The 14,488-nt window shown below is 30.9% G+C and overlaps 1 protein-coding gene and 1 pseudogene across 1 annotated transcript; one reads left to right on the top strand and one right to left on the bottom strand.

The window, feature by feature from the left end:
• Window positions 1-8,968: 8,968 nt before the first annotated feature.
• Window positions 8,969-10,125, top strand: LOC132923868 (uncharacterized; annotated as a pseudogene).
• Window positions 10,126-13,424: 3,299 nt separating this feature from the next.
• LOC132925547 (uncharacterized) lies at window positions 13,425-14,378 on the bottom strand. Its single transcript, XM_060989937.1, has one exon. It carries the CDS (start codon window positions 14,376-14,378, stop codon window positions 13,425-13,427), a length of 954 nt encoding a protein of 317 aa, XP_060845920.1.
• Window positions 14,379-14,488: the final 110 nt, after the last annotated feature.

Below are 14,488 nucleotides of genomic sequence, written 5' to 3'. Positions count from 1 at the left end.
AGTTATGTATAAAAATAATGATTATCAGAAATTAGAAATATTACTATGTTTATGATACAAAATATGGTGCTAGGTTTGTAATATTAATTTTATAGAATATTTATTTAACTAGGTTTTATTATTTTTATAATTTATAGAGAGGAAAAAACTTTCAAACGAGGTGGAAACCCATGAAAATGAAGACCCTACTTCCTCCACACTAAAAAAAATGTTAGATATTTTAAAATAAATAATAGGTAATTCTTCATAAAAGCAAAATTCAAATTAATTATTAAAAACATATAAAATTGTAAAATTGGTGTAGTATAATAAATATAAATATTTAACATATTTATGTAGGTATTAGGTTGTTATTATATTACAATATATTACACCCGGTAAGAAAGTACTTATCAAAAGTTTCTAAGTGACTGGATATTATTCTCATAATATAATATATGTATATATATTATATTATAAAATATTCTAAATGTGGAAAACCAACCATTTTATTATACAGGCCACTGATTATCTGACGAAAATATTTATATCCGATTTGCATCATTCCGACTTCTTCAACGATATCGGGTTATCGAGATTAAATTTTAATCGTATCGGAAATAGTCTGTTGTAAATAATATATATTATGATGTGCATCCAACTCCGACACCGATAACTGTAACCAATAATAACGGCATCGCGCGCGCGCGCGCGCGTGTGTGTGCAACGAGCTTTATGGTCAACAGTTATCAGTTATCACAGTGTCAGTGTGCCACGTTCTAATACGTTCGTCGTATTAACCTTGTGTGTATACGTGTGTGCGTAAACATCCAACGTCTCATTTTTTATTTAAATTTTGTTCATCATATTCAGCTACTGTAAAAATGGCTAACTCTTGTTTTATATGCGAAAAAGAATTAGTTGAAAGTGAAAGTGTTTTGGTGAAGGCTAAAGGTATCGCCGCTCTCATAAATTCGTGTACTATACGAGGCTAGATACCATTAAGAAATACGTCAACCAACAAAAAGAAATGATGATGACATCACCAGTCAAAGGTAAATTACGTTTCATTTACGTATTTAATTTTAACAAAAATTGTTTATTTTGCGATCAACATTGTTTGTTAGAGAATGAATTAAAAAAAAGTAAGGAACGTCGCGATATTATCTATAAAGTTTGTACACTTCATTTTAAACAATCGGTTCAAGATATTGCAAAAATTAGGAATGATGAATGGGGAAAAACAGTTTTGAAACGTTTAGATACCTAGTGTTATATGTTTAGTTGCTGAAGAGGCAATCTATCATAAATCTTGCGAAAGAAAATGTAGTAAAAGTTTATCATCCGAAGAAAAAAGAAGAGGGGACGTCCACAAGATGAAGATGCGTTTAAAGCGTTTAGTGATGTATGCGAGTATATCGAGGGTGAAAACGAATGCTAATTTACATTAAAATTTTTGTATGAAAAAATGAATGGTACGTGTGACGAGAGAACTTTCAGAAATAAATTAATTGAGAAGTATGGAGAGGACTTAATTATTACAACAACTCAAGGAAAATAAGCAATTGTTAATTTTAAGGATACTTCATATAAAATTTTGACCGAAGCGTGGTATACTTCAAAAAAAAAAAATAAGGACGAAGAACGGTTAAGAATAGTAGAAATGGCAGCTTCAATCATAAGAGAAGATATAAGGTTAACAGTTTACGAGCTCAATTCTTATCCTTCACCAAACCAATTTATGAATAATGCTGCAGACGATGTACCAAAAAGTTTAATTTTATTTTTATCTAATGTTTGTGATACAAAAAAAAAAGTTTTTGCCGACCTCGCTCATTTATTTCACCTATTTTGTGGGGCCTAGTTTTATATTTACATAGAAATTTGGGTACAAAACGTGCAATAGATATTTTTTCAAATTTTGGATTTTGTTCTTCTTATACTGAAGTTTATGAATTTGAGACGTCTTCGTTGCTAAATCCACAGCCTGACGTTGCTCCAAATAGTATTTCACAATTTGTATTCGATAATGCTGCTTTCAATATTTCTATCCTTGATGGTTACAATACATTTCACACAATGGGCGGAATTCAGTGTGTTGTACCAACAAATGCAGTACTTTGGAATAAACATATTGAAAAAGTTAAAAAGGCAGTTACAGCAGAGACAATCAGCAACATTGAGTCCGTTCCAATAATTACATATGAAAAATTGACCAACGCTGACGACAAAATTGAAATTCAGGATTTAAGTAAAATCAGGCCCACGGTTCATAGAACGTCATTATTGTCGACTGACGAACTTCACAGGATGTGTGCACAGTGGTTTGGTGTACATAAATGTCCGGGTTGGAATGAATTTATGGAAAGAATCACTGAATCCCAAGACTACAAAAATACTAAAATAATTTTTTTGCCATTTCTTAATTTGCCACCTTCTTCTCCTGACTGTATTAATTCGGTTATAAACTTCGCTGTTGAAAAATGTAGAAAAGTACATCAAAAATGTTGTTTTGTAACTTTTGATCAACCACTGTACACAAAAACTTGAAAAATCGTTGAATCAACCAACATAATTGAACCAAAAATAGTAGTGCGTCTTGGTGGTTTCCATCTTTTGATGTCATTCATGGGTGCGATAGGTTATATTATGGCAGGTAGTAGGCTGAAAGAGTTATGGAGTACAATTTACGCAGCCAACTCGATTGAAAAAATGATGACTGGCCATGCGTACTCGAGAGCAGTACGTGCACATTTTCTCACTCAACTTTGCTTAGGAAAAATTATTTTAGATGAACTGGACTTGCCTGAATCAAAAAAAAATACTTTAAAAAACTATATTTTTAGTAAAAATTCCACAAACTTAACTTTGGATGATATTGAAGATTTAGAAATACTGCAGGATGTTATGAGTATAATTCAGTGTCATATTAAAAATATTGAATCAAGAAGGAAAATAGCTATACTTTGGGTTCAGTATTTTTTCTTTATTTTTAATCTTCTACGTAGATTTATTTGTGCAGAACGTTCAGGTAATTGGTATGCTCATTTAAAATGTGTTGAAAAAATGATACTTTTTTTTCATTCGTCTGGACATTTTCAATATGCTAAAGCAGCTCATTTATATTTTCAAGATATGTATGGATTGAAAACAAATATGAAGCCTGGAGAGTTTAAACAATTTTGCGATGAAGGTTATTTTATAATTAAACGGTTAAGTAAGTTTTGGTGTGGCACATGGTCCGATATGACCATAGAACAAACTATGATGCGTTCCATGAAAACTTCAGGTGGCTTGACTAGTAGCCGAGGTTTTAATAGTAGTATTCTCATTCGCTGACTTCTAGGCGCCCCAATTGCAAGTGCAATTAATGACCAAGTGGACAAACTTGCCAATACTTATAATTTTACTTCTGAGCAACACGTCGATCAACGTGATTCCAGAATTAAAACTGATACTGAGCATACCGAAAAATATTCAAGCTGGTTAAAAGTGCGAAACCCTTTTCCAGAATTAAAAGATTTAATTAGAATAGAAAAAAATCGATTTTATACAATCTTTTCCCGACAGTTACATGTTCCTACGACATCCAAGACAAATCTATCGTTCACATAATTGATGGAGGCTTCTTGTTACACCACGTTGTCTGGGGATCAAATTTAAAGTACAGGAATATACTTCAAGCTTACATAATTTACGTCAAAAAGCATTACGGTACTAATTGCGTAGTTGTGTTTGACGGGTACACAAATAGTGAGCTTAATATAAAAAGTTCCGAAAGGCAACGGCGACAAAATTTGAATAAAGGTACTGAGATATTGATAGAAGAGACGATGGACATAATTATTTTGCAAGAATCATTTCTATCTAATGACAAAAATAAGTTGAGGCTGATATCAATGTTGACAGATAAATTAGTGAAGTCAGACATTTGCGTATTACAAGCAGAAGACGATGCTGACACACTTATTGTACATACAGCAATACAAAAATCAAATTCTAACACACAAGTTGTGGTCATTGGAGAGGACGTAGATTTGATCATACTTTTATTGACGTTAACTACAGATGATTCGCAGATAATCTTTAAGAAACCAGGTAAAGGAAGTACGGAAACTAGATCATACTCTATTCAAAATTTACAGCAACAATTTAAAGTTAAATTTCCTTATTTTTTGTTTGTACATGCAATTGGAGGGTGTGATACAACATCAGCTATCTTTCAACAAGGGAAAATTAAACATTTAAAAACTGTTCAAGCACATCCAGAACTACGAGATTCATTATTAGTTTTTGACAATGAATCAGCTACACATGAGGAAATATTGCGTGCGGGAGAAGAATACTTGTTAAAATTATTTAAAGAACCAGCAAACACTAAAACATTGAATCATCACAGGTATCATGTGTTCCGAAAAACAGTGGCTTCCAGCAAAAAAGAAGTCAAACTTTCTCGACTTCCTCCAACAGTCGATTCAGCAAAGCAACATTTGTTGAGGGTTTACTTACAAATACAACTTTGGCGTGGGCACATACATAATCCCTTACATTGGGACTGGGAAAAAGCAGATAACACAATAATTCCGATCTTTACAAAGAAACCACCAGCAACAGACTCTCTTCTATCAGTTATAAGTTGTGCTTGCACTAAATCATGCGAGAAAAATTGTGGCTGTAAAAAATCAGGAATGCGATGTTCCATAATATGTAAAAATTGTCAAGGGACATTGTGTTTAAACCAACCACCGATTTGTGATGATGATAACGACGACAACGTGGAGTTGAATACAGATGGACAACAGACCACTAGCATAGACGAAGACGACGAATAAACTGATAAAGAACCACAAATATGCAAAAAGAACAAAACTGCACCACCTAATTAATTAGGTATGAAATTACTTTAAAGTTTAAATATATAAATAAAATAACTATACACTGAAATACTAAAAAGCGTCAATTTTTCTTTGGTTATTATATTCGAAATTGTTTCGTATTTGATAATCCTACAGATATAACAGCACTGGAGATAACAATAACCTTGCATCTAATGGTAATAATTATAAAAAAAAATAAAAATAGTATATTATGTAAAAACAAAGGGCTATAACTTTTCTAATAGGTCATTTTGGTGTTAAACTATAATTTTTTGCTGAAAAAAATAAAATGTTTTACTTAAAACTACCACGTTAAAATTTAAGTGATTTTAATATTATATTCTTATAGTAAATTTTACGGTCTTTAATTTTTGTTCTATACTTTTTTGTCGTGAGTTCAACGGTTAACGAGTTATAATAAAAATAGTGCGAGGGTAGATTTCACCCCTTTTTTGGGGGGTAGAGAGATACTCACAGGGGTTAGGCGTCAGGACTTTTAGTATGTTAATTGGAAAAGTACATTTTAAGTGTGTGCCAAATTTCAGTTGGGGGAGAATTTTTTCCGATCTATTTCCTACTTTGACTGGACTAATAATCTTATAATATATAATATGATTTAATATAATTTATATAATTATTATATTACAACATTATGTCATTATATTACAACCGATCGATATACGTACGAACAAATTAGTTACGCTGTTGGCTGATACATACAACACGTAGCGCTACGATCACGGGTTTTTATTTAAATATTTAACTGTATTAATACTTTTATTATAAAATGTCACGTGATTGTGTTTTTATTAAACAAAAAAAAAATACAGATACATCATCAGCAAGGAGTCATTTTTTAATCGCAAACGATGGAAAAAGTACGCAATGTAAACGATGTTTAGCTGTATTAAAGACGTTGGGAAATCAAAAAAAGGTTTACACACTCATTTGTCATCAAAACATAATCTTAAAGTTTTATCTGAAGCTTAGATCATATACTATGGGTTTAGTCATGCGTATAATTGCTTTAGCACCGAATTGTGTCCAACATCATCCCCACTATCTTTAAAATTTCACGGTACACGACGCTAATGCGCATGCCCGAAGTCCAGAAATCAGTATCAACAATGCCAACTGATAAGTAATAACACGTTTTTAATAATAATTTTTAATATTCATGTATAATAAATAATAGTGAAAATTATAATTAACAATACTTTACATTTTACAATAGTAAACAATAATTAGTCAACAAAAGTTATTCCAAATTTTAATAAATAAATAAATAATAATAATAATAATCACATTTCTTAATTATATAAAAATAAAAATTCTAATAATACAATTAATACCTTTAGACTCGTGTAATTCTTGTAATTTAACAATATGATTCCATTTTATTATTTCTCCTTTACCATTTTGTATTGTTTGTTTATCTCCTAAAGTATTTCTAACAAGTTTTAGCATATGAAATGCATCCCAAAATACATAAATGGGATTAAATTGTAATGGAGTGGATGGATTATTAAACCATGGCTTAAAGTTTTCAGAATAATAATCAAATTTTGATCCCAGAAAAGTGCACATAGATAAATTGCTGGGAGCGCCATCAAATGTTATGGAATGGCAGATTACACCAGTTTCTTGCAAAAGCTCAAAACACTTAGTCAGGAGATTGGCTCTTTCACTCCCACATAAGCTATGTATCAAAAAATAGCCTAGAGGTGCTTTCCAATGACCGTTAACGCAAACTGCAAGGAAAACCAAAGCATTTGTTGCTTCTTGTGCATTATCAAAATCATCATTGTCTTCCCTAGCATTTGTACTCAAGTCCACCCGTCCATAAAATTTACCGTTTTAATAAGATATTTGTTTTCTTATTGACATTTCATCAATACAAATGTTGCATATTACTGTTTGAGGAGATTTTTTACACGTAATTGAATAGCTTCAAAAGCTTCTTTTGTAAATCCAGGGTCACCACCAACTACTGAATACCAAGTTTTTAAAGTTGTTGGGTGAGGTAATACATTTTTAAAAGTTTTCCTGACAAACATATATGCCTTTGAAGAGTAAAATTGTAATATCAGGGCAAAACTTCGAATAGACGATGAATATTTACTATTGCGGAACTTTAATGCTCTATTTAAAATATCTTTAATAGGCTCAGAAGTAGTGTTCTTAAAAAAAAAAAAAAAAAAAATAGTACTAATCACTTAAAGTGTAATTGATGTAAAGATATTGAAATAATAATAACAACAAATTAATGAATTCACAAAAAACACAATTTAATTAGAAAATCACAACCTTTATTTACATATCTTGTTATTTATTAACTATTTATTGTTGAATTGTTCATACTATACTGACAACTTGATTTTGATTTTATCTGTCCATTAAATAAAGATGATTGAAATTCACAAAAACAAAAAAAATTTATTAATATTAGCTTGACAAATAACATAATTTCAAGAGTTAATAATAATTAATTGATTCCAATGATTTATATAGTTTATAAATTACCAGAATATTATCATGGGCTACTTCACTCAATAAATTTTGTTTCTTCATATATGCGAACAAAGTTTTCAACGATGACAGTTTTTTTTGTAACCTATTAATTTTTTGTGTTAATGTTTTAATTTTCCTCTTCTGTTTTATAATTTTTAACTTTGCCACTTTAAAATTTTCTTTCGCACGTTTAGGAGTTTTCAAATCTGGAGTAGTCACATCGCCAACATAACGATTTCTCCTTCGTTTTGGAGTTTCTGAAATGAAATCATTCATGATGACATAAATAGCAATTATAAATTAAAATTTATAAAAATATGAATTATTAATATACCAATAAAACACTCAGATGATGTAGAATTTGTTTGTGACATTTTTCGCTTAGTATTTAATTTAGCTCTTTCAGTTATTTCAAGTACTAAAATAAAGTTTAAAACGGTTTCAATAAAATATAATTAATTAATAATTATTCTTACTTTCATTAATATATAATAAATTTTTTTTTTTGAATATTGCGAGTGTTAAATATACATGTTTTGGTATCAGCTTTGTTATTATGTTTTTTGTAATAGTACTTATTGACTACCACCGAGTATGTTATATTATATTATTTATAGTATACTTCGATTTAGCAAATAAAAAATTCAGATTTCATAATTTGCGTCCAGCTCCACCGCCTTGCATAGGTATATTATTTAGAGTAATATTTGAAACAGGTTCATTTATATTTTGAAAAACTTCATTGGTACAATTGCTGTATTTTTTTATATAGTTGTGAAGAACGCAAGTTGCTAAAATAATATAGTCCACATTTTCTGGTTTAGACTGTATCCTTCTGTTAAAAATACGAAATTTTTGTACTAGAATTCCAAAACAATTTTCGACTACTCTCCGCGTTCTACAAACACGATAGTTATAAATTCGTTTGGACAAGTCGTCAAGTTGCTTCCCAGGATACGGTCTCATTAAGTACGTTTTCAGTGGAAACGCTTCGTCGCCTAGTATAACGTACGGTGCAGAAATATTGGTATTTGGTAGAATTTCATCATTAGGAATATTTAATGAACCATTTTCTAATGATTTTCCTAAATTAGAATGTGCCAATATACCACCATCGCTGTTTTTACCGTAAGCACCCACATCTACTGCTATAAAATTGTAATTTGCATCCACTAATGCTAGTAAAACAACTGAAAACGTTTTTTTGTAGTTAAAAAAATTAGATCCAGAATTTGCTGGAGCTTGGATAGTGACATGTTTGCCGTCTAGCGCTCCTAAACAGTTAGGAAAATTCCAAACGTTCCAAAAATCATTGGAGATTTGTTTCCATCGTTCTTCGTTGGTTGAGGCATAACTTCAGTCATCAAATTTTTTACTATACTTTGACAAGTGTCAATTACTATTTTATAAACTGTTGCGTGACCTAGGCAGTAACTGAAGGAAATTGTCTTAAACGAATGTCCTGTCGCTAAAAACCTAAATAAAAAAACAAACATTTTTTATAATTATAAATATATTATACTTATATTAGATTCTGAGGAAGCGATGAATGTATTCAATTTACAATAATGTTTTTTTTATTTAAATTTTTTAATTTTTGTATGTCATCGTCCGTTTGGGGCAGTAAAACTACTTCGATTTTCTTCAACCTAAAACTTTAATACAAGGCTTCTGATATGTTTTTACAATAACAGTTAAAAAATTTTTAAAAATAAATAGGTACAATTTTTTTTTTCGACTTTTGACAACATTTATCAAATTAAAATCTAATGAAAAAAAAATTAATTTTAAACAGTGAATTATAAAATAAATATATTTTTTTAAATTTTTTTATAAATTGATATTTAATCTCTTTTTTAGGAAAAATATGCAAAACTCGCTGGAATAGCATTAGGGATAACTATCGAAAATCTATTAAAAAAACAACAAGTGGTCAAACATTTAGAAAAATTAAAAAATATAAATATGATGATCAGCTTCAGTTTTTAAAGCCTCATTTACAAGAGAGGGATACTTTAGGAAATTTAAAAGATGTGAATAACGATGATTTAGAGAATTCTAGTAATGACAGTGAGGACGATGTGGAAAATGTTAGCACAGTTCAAAATATTGAGATTAATATTAGTGGCAATACAGATGGTGAAGATCAATTACCAAAAACTCCAGAATATCAATCTGCAGTTCGCAAATGTACAAAAAAACGTACAACCAAAACCCCGGAATCGGCTTCGAGTACTTTAATGAAGTATATAATGCAAAAAAGAGAAAATGATATAGCTAATATTACACAAACCCATTCTGTTGATGATGCTTTTTTAGCAGGCCTTTCACCCACACTCAAATCATTTACGCCATACTATTAAAACATAGTAAAATCAAAAATTTTTTCTATAGTTCAAGAATATGAAATGCAAATGATTGTAGACCAAGAAAAGAAAAAAACAACTTTTATGACACCATATCCGGATATCCCACACAATTGCTACCACCTCAGCAACAGTTTAGTCGAGAGTTTAATCAAAACTTTCCATCAAGTTCTGCACAACATCTTAACCACAATACGTATCCTAGTACTCAATTACAGAAAGAGATGCCATCACCAAGTGTATCAAATTATTATTCTTCACCACCTTCTCCACAAGTCAGTCACGTTGCTTCAATTAGTAATACGAAAAATATTATAGAAACACCACATGATATTAGCTCACCAACTACATCTGATTATTCATCCACACCATCTCCACAGTTCGTTCATCAATTTTTTCAACATTTTTCAAATAAAGATAATATACAATAATATCACATAATATAAAATTACCTACCTTTTAAATATGATGTTTGTTAAATTGATTGTTATTAAGTTTTTTTTTTTTTAATTTAAAATTGCTTAAAATGTTATACGCTACTTTAGATATATAATTAAGAAATACATTGTATGATTAATTTTATTATTCTCAAATTAATTAATTAAATTATAATATTGTTAAGTCAAATTGTAATTGCATACAGTTTGGTTGTAAGTAGGTTCATATTTATCTATACAGTATACATACCTCAGACAGACAGCTAATCGTTCTTTTGGTGTTATTGCTGGTCTCCAAAAAGTATCTTGTTTTTTTTATATCATGTTCAATTTTACTTAATAATAAATTAAAACAGTACTGTGGCATTCGAAAATATTCAAAAAATTTTGTTTCGTGATCTACCAACTCTCCATACAAAGTTGCAAATTCGTCTTCAATTTTTCTTTTTTTCCATAAATCATGAACCCAAATCCTTTTTTGTTTGTTGTTCTTTTCCTCTTCATCCAGCAGCAAGGCAAGTACTGCTAGATCTTCTAGCGATTCGTCTACACTTCCAGTCATATTATAATTTTTTTCAAATACCCAAAAGCCAAAACAACAGTGAAAAATGGAATGTAAAAAACGTGCGTGTGTTCAGTAGTTAGGTTTTAACTGCACTGAACGGGCACGGACAACGGATACTGATCGGACACGGAACGGTTATGTGTAAACAGACCTTTATATGACTTTGCTGGTAACGTCGGTATATTTTTTTTATTACTCGACTAATAAAAAGCAGTATTTCAACATTTATGTACTAATTTTTTTTTTTGAATATTGCGAGTGTTAAATATACATGTTTTGGTATCAGCTTTATTATTATGTTTTTTGTAATAGTACTTATTGACTACCACTGAGTATGTTATATTATATTATTTATAGTATATATTATATAATATGTAAACACAATATGTGTACGTATGGAATACTTAGAAAATATTTTAAGAGACTGTGCTATAATGTATTTATTAAAGTCATATAGATCGGGTATGCACACTAATATTTAATTACAACCTGATGTAATAAATGTATTGTGGATTATTTCACTTATAATAACTCATAATACTCACATCGTCCGCGATCCGACGTAGTCGGATTGCCTACCTGAGGGGTTTGGTAACACTTAAAGTATATTCAATTTTTAGCAAATAAAAAATTCAGATTTCATAATTTGCGCCCACATAGTCTGCAATTCGACGCAGTAAATAGGACGTAGATAGGACGTTATAACACTTCGTTCGACTTAAACTTTTTCCCCTACTATACGACATCAGACTTTCGACGTCAGGAGGTATAACAATCCGCCATAGGCGGATTGCCCAGCACAGGTATCGATTTGCATCGAATGAGGACTGATAGCTAGACACTCTATTACTATTTTTCGTACTTATATATTTTTATACATTCAAAAAAGAACCGGGTAAGCCTCGAGACGAACTATATATGTGACCGATTTCTAGACACCCGACTACCATTTCCAACCGAATTTCCCTTGGAACGATTTTCACTCGACCCCCTCGAAGGCGCCGGAGGCGGCTTCCACAAGCCGGGAATCGAGGCATATATAATAATAATTTAATAAACAATATTATTATCGACGCCACGAAAGTCTTATCAATTCCCGACAACAACCGCCTTATCATCATTCATCCCGATAGAAGACTCGAAGTACTACCAATCAGCGATAGGTCTTCCTTTTTTGAAAACTTTCCACTTTCAAGCTCTTCCATCCGTCCTAGGGTATTCACTTACTGCGAGTTTCACTCAAAGCGAGTTTCACTCAGAGCGAGGCACACTCAGAGCGGGGCACACCCGAAGCTAGTTATGATTTATAAAATAATACCTATTACCAGCTAAGTATTATTTCTATAATACAGCAATAGTCATAAATGTGTAACTTACGTGTTGTAGTAAACCGGTGTTTTTCACATAAAAACGAGGATCCAAAGTCCAAACTTACAACAACATCACGCCACCGGAATAGGCCATTAATATAGGCATTTCATTGATTAGCACCAGAGCTAATACCAAAATCACCTTCCCATTGACGTCATTCGTCCTCTCCTTATCATAGCATGTTCCATATAAATAGGGGCCCTGATCACTCAGAGCTCCAGAGACTGTACAGCCGTCGAGCTATAGTCATTCCCAGTTTTTGTACTTGTATGAGTCGCGGACTTTGTAACAGCCGCATTGCCGCTTATACGAGTACTTCCCAGTACTAGACTATTTCAAATACTTTCTCTTCGGTAGATTTACATACAGTAAATCTGTCGAAACACTTTTATATTAATTATAAGTTAACGTTCAATACACAGTTATTACTTTACAAGGTGTTAACTTTATTTATACAAATTACATTGAACCTCTACCTTCTACGCTGAAGCAGAACGACACGTGCCACCGTCGTAAAAGAAGTACATGCAGTAACTGAGTGGTGACAGTACGAGCACGAGGTTACTACAGTGTGCAGTGTTTAGCCAGACATTTTGGATGGTGTTGATTGGCAATAAAAACAACACACTCTGCCCACATTAATGAAAAAAAATTAATAATTTGATGTCAAATTAGTAGCAAATTTAATAAAAAGTCATTTGGTTTTTATTTAATTTCAACGTTATCGTCACTTATCAGTATAACAGCATCATTTATATAGATTTCTGGGAATGCGCATTTCTGTCGTGTACCGTGAAATTTTGAAGCTGGTGGGGATGATGTTGGACACAATTCGGTAAACGCATAGCTACATCCATAGTATATGATCTAAGATCTGAATGCAACTGTTCATTAACTGGGCATAGCAGAGGCGGTTTGACATTTTTCAATTGGTGGTTCAAGAATAGTTAAAACCACCCACCCACCGATCAAAAAGTCACACTACAAAACCTTATTTAATTTTATTATTTTTTTTTTTACTATAATTATATATACTAAAATTTGCTAATTTTGATAATTGATATATTAAGTACCGAATTCTAAATAACCAAGTAAACAACTTAATATTACAAACCTAAAGATATAAGATAAAATAAGTTTAATCTAGTATTCTAATGGACAGCATATTGCATGATTAATTAACTCTAAGTTAATCATGGGTATTGTATTTCATTGTTTTCTTTAATAAGTAGTTAGGTATAATAGGTATATACTTAATTTTTTTTTTTTTATCAAAACATTTTAATACAAAAAGTTAATATACATATTTTTTTAAGTGTTAACAATACATTAATGCTTTTTGCAAAACACTGGAAGTTGAAGCAAATTTATTAATAGCATCTTCAATTGATACTTCTATATCAGGGTTACAAGAAATTAACATTAAATTATCCAACCTATTTTCTCCAACAGTAGAGCGTAATTTTGTTTTAATGAGTTTAAGCTTGGAAAAACATCGTTCTGCAGTTGCTGATGTTGGTGGCAGAGTACAAATTCCTTTATAAGCCATGAATAAATTTGGAAAAGCTGACACCATTCCCATTTTACACAGTGCAGAGTATATGGCAGTAACATGTATTGTTTCTTCGGAATCATCACTGTCAGTATCATTTTGATCACTTAAATCATTTGTATTAATTGTATGTTTGGAATGTTTAGATTGCATTGTTATGTTATTTGCTGTAGCACTATTCATAAAGTTTTTATAATTAGAAGCAAATAATTCATATTCTACATTCAAACCATTTTTGTTAATTCTATCTGCAGACAACCAGTTTACCAAGTAATCAAATTTATTTGGGGAGTCTTTGTTTAACTCTAAGCGTTCAGGTAGTAGTAATGAAAATTCTTTGAAGATATTTTCAGAACCACTGAATCTATCATCTAGTTTAGATAAAATAACATCCAATGAACATCTATAAACTTCACACACATAGCGGTAATTTGCTGAAGTTATTCTTTCGTCACTACTTATTTCTCCACTCATTTTTTTCTTGCGAGATGTACGCACCTCTGCTAAATCATGTTCCTCTAAGTCTTGTGCTTCACAAAATAATTTTGTTTCTGTAAATAGATTCTCAAATACAGATTCAGTTTTCATTGCTCGTAAATCTTGTATTTGTTGTCGAGTCACTTTAATTAAATGTATTGCTTGAATGAAATCGATGGAAGGATTTTGTAAATAATTTGATAAAGGTGTAGTAATTGAGAATATATTGCGCATCATATGCATTGTAAGAACAAATTTAAAAGAATTAAGTTGCTTTAAAAAACTATTAGCTAAATGTTTGTTTTTTTTGTCAGTTTCTTCAAGGCCAATTTTTTTTAATGTTAAAATAATTG

The sequence above is a fragment of the Rhopalosiphum padi genome, chromosome 3, assembly GCF_020882245.1.
Source record: "Rhopalosiphum padi isolate XX-2018 chromosome 3, ASM2088224v1, whole genome shotgun sequence".
NCBI lineage: Eukaryota > Metazoa > Arthropoda > Insecta > Hemiptera > Aphididae > Rhopalosiphum > Rhopalosiphum padi.
The sequence above is the reverse complement of the archived record's forward strand: the minus strand, read 5'-3'. Positions and strand labels throughout refer to the sequence as shown.